This window comes from Myotis davidii, unplaced genomic scaffold, assembly GCF_000327345.1.
Source record: "Myotis davidii unplaced genomic scaffold, ASM32734v1 scaffold1320, whole genome shotgun sequence".
NCBI classification, from domain to species: domain Eukaryota; kingdom Metazoa; phylum Chordata; class Mammalia; order Chiroptera; family Vespertilionidae; genus Myotis; species Myotis davidii.
Genome location: NW_006291820.1, coordinates 334,244 through 341,471, shown reverse-complemented (window position 1 = coordinate 341,471; position 7,228 = coordinate 334,244). Strand labels below are relative to the sequence as shown.

At 60.2% G+C, this 7,228-nt stretch overlaps 1 protein-coding gene across 1 annotated transcript in view; it reads left to right on the top strand.

The window, feature by feature from the left end:
* The first annotated feature begins 304 nt into the window (after positions 1–304).
* PRKAR1B (protein kinase cAMP-dependent type I regulatory subunit beta) overlaps positions 305–7,228 on the top strand; it is an 80,758-nt gene continuing 73,834 nt past the window's right edge. Inside the window, exon 1 of the mRNA XM_006765255.1 lies at positions 305–466. Within this exon, the coding sequence (XP_006765318.1) occupies positions 305–466 (162 nt within the window). The remainder of the gene's footprint in view (positions 467–7,228) is intronic.

Here is a 7,228-nt window from a genome sequence, read left to right as displayed (position 1 = left end):
CCACGGTGCTGAGGATCTGAGCCCGCAGGACTGAAGGGAGAGGATGAGAAAGCAGGGTGGAGGGGCGGGAGGGGAAAGGAGAGAAGCTGCTGGCAGCAGGCGCTCCGTGAGCGGGAGACTTTGGGAATTCACGGACAGCAGGCGGAGGACTTGAATCAGGAGGGAAGACAGGCACAGAGTCAGTTGCCCAAGGAAAAGTATCAGTCTGGGGGGGTGGGGGGTCTTTTTTTTTAATCCTCACCCGAGGATGTTTCCCGTTGATTTTCGAGAGAATGGAGGGGAGAGGGACAGGCAGAAACACCGGATGGGTCACCCGGAGGAGGACGAGGGCCTGCGGAGCTGCGAGCTGTACGTGCAGCGGCACGGCGTCCAGCAGGTGCTGCGGGACTGCGTGGTGCACCTGTGCGTGGCGCGGCCCGACCGCCCCATGCGCTTCCTCCGCGAGCACTTCGAGGCGCTGGAGAAGGTCAGTGGGTCCGGTGCCCGCCAGCCGGGCCCTCCTTCCTCCCGGCCCTCGGGTCGCCCTGAGGCTGCCCGGCCAGAGTCCCTCCCCTCCGGCGCCCAGTAGCTCCTGGGGCTCACCGGCCGTGTCACCTGAGGGCCAGGTGGGGCCGGCCAGGGATGGAGGCCACGGGCACGTGGGAGAGGGAAGGGCTCTGAGGGGCGAGCTGTGGGCGGCCGAGCTCGGACTCCTGTTCATCTGCCCACTCGGGTGGAAGGTGCCCTCAGACGTGTGCGGGGGGCGGGGCACATGCCTGGTCCCCCTTCCGAGGAGGGAGACCCCTGCTGGGTCCACCCCCAGGACAGGCCGGTGAGCAGGGGACATAGCCCTGTCCACCCGCCCTGCCTCCCTGACCTGCAGGGAGCGTCCACCTTCCTCATGGGTCGCCCCCGTAAGCTCCCTGGTGCCGCCGGTCCCTCCTCGCGGCCCGTTCGTTGCCCGGAGCCGTCCCTGTCCCGTCCCAGGGGACTCAGTGGGACCCGGTTCAGGCTCAGTCTGTTTTCAGCACCTGAGTCCCTGCGGCACCCCCGGTGCTGGTTCCCTTGGACCAGATGGTTCTCGCGGCCACGGAGCCCTGACAGGGGAGTGCGTTCATTTCTTCCCTTTAAAGCAACCTGTTAAAGGACATTTTAGTTATTTTTAAAATATTTTTATTGACTTCAGAGAGGAAGGGAGAGGGAGAGAGAGATAGAAACAATCAATGATGAGAGAGAACCATTGATCGGCTGCCTCCTGCACGCCCCCTACTGGGGATTGAGCCCACAACCCCACCTCCCCATGCGCTTCCTCCGCATGTGCCCTTTGACCGGGACTCGAACCCGGGGCCCTTCAGTCCACAGGCCGACTCTCCATCCACTGAGCCAAAGGAGCCGGGGCCTAAAAGACATTTCAGAGCCGTGCGAGCCCTTTAAAGAAAGCGGGAAGTTCAGAGGAGAGAGAAGAAATACGCTGGTCGGTTCTCCTCTTGCTGCGATCGTGTTCTAGATGCCCCTCATGTTCCGTGTGATGTATTTATCCCGCGTCCCTCATAGACTGGCTGTAGGTGACGGACAGGGTGTGCGGGGAGGTTACACGGCCTCTCCCTCGTGACCGGAAGCGGTTGTTTGTTTTTTCAGATGAAAAGCAACGCCGTCCTAACGTGTGTACGCGCATCTTTTCCATGCGCACTTTTGTGGGTTCAGTGTGGCTTTTCAGCAGTGCAGTCCCTGGGGCTCCCACCGCAGCCTCTGGCCGGAGGGGCCCAGTCGGTGCTGCCGACGTGATTTTTAGAGAGAGTGGAAGAGAGAGGGAAAGACAGAGAAACATGGATGTGAGAGAAACACATCGATGGGTTGTCTCCTGCACGCGCCCTAACGAGGGCCCAGGCCGGGGAGGAGCCTGCAGCCAAGGTAGTTCTCTTGGCCTGGGAATCGAACCTGGGACCCTGCGGTCTGCAGGCTGATGCTCGAGCCCCGTGACGGCGAACCTTCTGAATGCCTGTCAGCATTTTGAAAAACCCTAACTTAACTCTGGTGCCGTGTCACATAGAAATTTTTTGATATTTGCAACCGTAGTAAAACAAAGACTTATATTTTTGATGTTTATTTTATATATTTAAATGCCACTTACCAAAGAAAAATCAACCCAAAAAATGAGTTCGCGTGTCAGAGGTGTCATAGGTTCGCCATCACTGCTCTAGCCACTGAGCCGAACCGGCCAGGGTGGCTGTTTTAACTTAAACACGTTTTCCAGCGAGCAATGAAAATGGCCATGGGCCCCAGTCCACTTCGTCTACTTCTGAGGTCACGTGCAGAGGCGTTCCGGTCCCCGAGCACCAGGACGGGACGGAGGGGGGTCCCAGCCCCCGCACATTTGAAGAGGGAGAATCAGGCATGTGATGTCCTTAACTTCTCAAACCGCGACTTGGCTAGAACTGGAGCTACTTCACTAGTCTCACAGGGTGTGGCTTCGCCGTCCCGGGCAGGGAGCCGACAGGACGCCGAGGCCGGTCCAGGCCGGACTGAGCTGAGGTGCTCACCTGGGCGCACTTTGCACGCCGGGGACACGTTCAGTGGCCGGAGACATATCGGTGGTTCCATGGGGTGGGTGTGGCCATCTAATGGGAGGTGGGGACTGGAGGCGGAGACACGGTCAGGTGCGCCTTGTCTGGTGGGGATGCTCCGGTCTTGCTGGTGGCCCAGGGGTGGGGTGAGGACAGAGGCCTGGGCACCACTCCTGGGGTTTGGTCTGGGCCAAATGGATGGGGTGCCACTTGCCGAGAAGGGACAAGGGGGAGAGGCAGGTTGGGTGGGAGAAGGAAGAGTTCAGCTTTGGACGTGCAGGCGAGTCCTCAGGGAGGCTGAGGGTTTGGAGCTGAGGGGGAGGCTGGGCGAGGACGGAGGCTGCGGAAGCTGACGGGTCCCTCTCGCCCTGGGAGCTGGGGACCGCCTGTCGGGACAGGTCCAGACCGAGTCCTGTGGAGGCCGGTGACCTGCGCACAGTGCAGCGAGGGAGCCTCGGGTCCAGTCTGCTCTGAGCCAAGCATCTCCTGCTGTGCACATGGTCCTGAGTCCTTAGTTTCCAAGGCACGGTTGCCATGGCGACTGCATCAGTAACCAAGTCCCACAAGCTGGGGCTGGAACAGCGGAACGGGCTCAGTGCAGGGGCTGTTGTGGGCAGGAGGCGCGCGCTGACCGAATGTGGCCACTGCTGATGGGAACGCCGTGGCCCTCTGGGCGCAGAGGAAGCGTCTGAGCCCCTCGTGTCCGGGACCAGACCATAGGCTGTTTGTTGCGTTTTTCCTGTGAGAGCTGCTGGGGACAGGCTTCGGGGCGATTTTGGGAATTCTCTGAAGTTGTGTGATGTGCTGTCGGTGTGTCTGGGATTCTCAGGGGCCCCGCGCCCCTCAAGCAGCAAGTCCTGGCATCGCAGCGTCTGCGCCGCCCACTGAGGCTCCCCACCGGCCGCTGGGCAGTGAGTGAAGCCCCTTGATAAGGGCCAGGAAGCATTCTTTCCTCTGGGAGGCCCGGCCCAGGGACGCGGGCCCGGGCGGAAGCCCTGTCAGAGGCAGGAAGGGCAGGAAGGCTGTGAGCTGAGGCTGGCGGGCGTGGCGGGCGGCACAGACCCCAGGATGGCCCAGCTCTCGGGGCGCTGCCCTGGTGGGCCCCGCGCGGCACCCGGTGCCCCGGCCTCGGTGAGTGTGGGCCGTGTCTCGGGCCAGTGATTCTGGGAGGAGACCTACGGGGTAAGATACTCCCTGTCCTCTGGCGCTTCTGCAGGACTCGGCCTCCCAGGAGGGTGTGTGATGACAGAGCCACCTCCTCCTCAGTGAGTTTAATGCCACAGAAAAGATGACCCATAGACGCACTCCACTGCCTTCCGTCTCCGGCCCCGTGGTCCCCGTGGGGCAGTGTGTGGCCGTGGTGGGGTTTCAGGTGCTTTTAGTTTGCGTTTTCTGACGCCTGCGAGGTGGAAACCCTTCCAGATGCTCCCCTGCCTTTGGCACGGCCTCCTCAGTGGAGCGGCTGCTCACGTCTTCTGCCCGTTCTGTGGAAGAGCCACACTCAAGGGGCCAAAGAGCTGCATGTGGCTTGCGAGCCGCGGTTTGCCGACCACTGTACTAGGGTGTTTCCTTGCTGTGGAGCGTGCCGACTCCCCGCATCTTAAACACGTGCCCTTACATACGTGGAAGCGCGTACCTTGTCAGGTAGGCGGTTGGCAGGTGCCTCTTCCCGTCCTGGCTTCTCTTTCTGTCTTTCACAGGCAAACGTTTGTGCTCTCGAGGCCCAGTTTGCCAGTATTTCTCAAACGGCCTGTGCTTGTGTTGAAGGTTCTGTCTCGGGCTTCTCTGCAGAGGTGGTGCACCTTGGCCACCGGCCGCCTGGCCGCCTGTCTGGGGCCTGGTCCTTTAGTGAGTGTCCCAGGCCGTGTGTCTGTCAACTTTGTTCTTTTTCAAAATTGTTTTTCTTACTTTGTTTTTATTGGTTTCAGAGAGAGGAAGGAAGAGAGAGAGAGAGAATCATCAACGATGAGAGAGAACCATGGATCGGCTGCCTCCTGCACGCCCCCCACTGGGGATGGAGCCCACAACCCGGGCACATGCCCTGACCGGGAATCGCACTGTGACCTCCTGGTTCAGAGGTCAGTGCTCAACCCCTGGGCCACGCCGGCCGGGCTCAGAATTGCTTTGTCTCCTGTGGTTCCTGCGCCTTCCCAGGATCTGTTGGAAAGATCTGGTGTCAGTGACTGAACCCCTCGGGATTTTGACTGGAATTCCGTTGACCGTGGGAGTCGATGTGGGAACAGGCAGCTCAACAGCGTTGCATCTCCAGTCCGTGAACTCAGAGTCTCTGTCTAATGAAGTCTCTGGTCGCTTTCGTGAATGAAAGAGAAACATTTGTCGTCTTTGGGTTGTAGGTTCTTCACACACGTTGTTAATTTACTCCTCTTTCGATTTTTAGAGATTTTAGTTTCAATTACCACTTGCACTCAGCCTGTGTTGTGTTTGTTTCAGGCGCACAGCGCAGTGGTTAGATAGCCATGTCCTCTTCAGAGTGGTCCCCCAGTATTTCCAGTACCCACCGGCCCCACACGCCGTGAGGACAGTACTATTGACTCTGTTCCCTATGCTGTGCTCTGTTTCATTTTTTATCCTAAGTGGTGCTTTTTGAAAAATATTTTTATTGATTTCAGAGAGGAAGAGAGAGAGAAACATCAGTGATGAGAGAGAATCATGGATCAGCTGCCTCCTGCACGCCCCACACTGGGGATCGAGCCCACAACCCAGGCATGTGCCCTTGACTGGAATCGAACCCGGGACCCTGCAGTCTGCAGGTGACGCTCTCTCCACTGAGCCACACCAGCAGGGCTCAGCGGTACTTTTAAACAGACGGACGGTCTTCACCTTTTAGAGCAGTTGCCGGTCTGCGTGAAAACTGAGCGTGAAGCCCAGGGGAGTGCCCGTCGCCCCTCCTCCCACGGTCTCCTCCCCGCTCACAAAACAAACGCCTTGAGGTGCAGCTGCTACAGGTGGTGACACGTTTCTGTGAACTGAAGCCTGGGGGCCGCCCCAGTGGTGCCAGCACCAAGGGGACAGACCTTCAGCAGGCGGCACCCATTTGGGGTGTGGCCCTTGAGGCTCAGCCTGCTGCCCGTGTCTGTGGCTGTGACCGCTTCACGGGGGCGGCTGCCAGGACAGTTGCCGAGGCCCCTGCACGCCGTCGCTCACCCTCTTCTCTCCCCCGAGCCCCTGGCGACCTCGGGTCTTGTTAAATCCTCACCTGAGGGCATGTTTCTGATTAACTTTTAGAGAGAAGGGGGAGAGAGCGAAACATCGATGCAAGAGAGAGACTTCGATCGGTTGCCTCCTATTCGCCCCCTGACGGGGATCAAACCCGCAGCCTCGTGTGTGCTGTGACCGGGAAGGAACCTTCTGGTGCCTGGGGTGACGCGCCAGCCAACGGAGCCGCCAGCCAGGGTGCACCTGACCTGTGTATTGTCTGTAATTGTGCCCGTTCCAGGGTGTCACACAGGTGCCGCCCGCAGCCCGCGGTCAGACTGGCTTCCACCACTTAGTCACCTGCAGCCGAGGTTCCTCATGTCTCTTCATGGCGGCCGCTCATTTCTTCTTCCCGCTGCATAGTGTCCCGCTGTCTGCGGGGCCAGTCTGCTGACCGTCGCCTGATGCAGGGTGTCTCCGTGGCTTCCCAGTCCTGGCGATTATGAACACAGCTCCTGTGAACACCGTGTGCAGCTGTGGGCACAGCCCAGGGCTCCCAGAGCCCCTGTCGGGGACAGGCCTCCACGTGGTGTGCGCTGGGCACCGTGCGAGGAGAACCCTGAGGCCGAAGCCACAGCCTCGCAGCCCTGGTGCTGGGGAGCCACGTCCCCGGTGGGGTGGCCACTTCCCAAATGGGTGCCACCTGCTGAATGTCTGTCCCCTTGGTGCTGGCACCACTGGTGCTGCCCTACTGTGCGCTGCTCCTCCTCCCGCCCCGACACCCTCTCTCCAGGCCCAGGCCCGACGCTGCTCCGCTGGCCGGGACCTGGCCTCGGCACCCCCGATGCAGGGACGTGTCGCCGTTCCTCTATGGCTTTTGCTCCCAGGATGCTTTTTTAACGGACGTCTTAACGGAAACGTCCACGTAGAAAGAGGTCCGTCCCGTGGACACGCTCCCTTCTCTCCGTGTTTCTGTCCATCTCACTGTTCGTACTTGTGGGTTCGGTGTGAGTGCAGTTTTGTGCCCCCCGAACGCCCCATCACACGTGGCCGCGTGGACAGTGCTGCTCACGGGAGGGACGGGATCGCCGCCGGCAGCTGTGGTCCCACCGTCACCGCGTGCCCAGGCTCCACGCAGCGTGTCCCCGCGCGCTTGCTCCTGGGGACAGCGTGTCTGTGCCGAGGGCGCCACGTGGACGTCTGTCCAATCCGTGCCTCACAGGCGGAGCCGGGGCAGCGGAGCTGTTCGTCCTGCCTGGGCACGTTCCGCTGTGGTGAGATGGTGCTGCCCGGGGCTGCAGCCCGTCTGGAGCGTTTTCTTCAAAGGAGCCTAAACCTTCCAGAAACGACCGAGTGATAGGAAGAGAGGTTGGTTCCCCAAATTCTAGGAAATGAATAAAGTACAGGAAAGGACAAAGCCACGGAAATGAATCATCAAACCTCCTGGGAGCGACTTGCACGCCTGGTTTGTTCCTCCTGGGTCGGTCCTTCCTCTCCCTTCTCTCTATCCCACACGTGAGAAAGCCGGC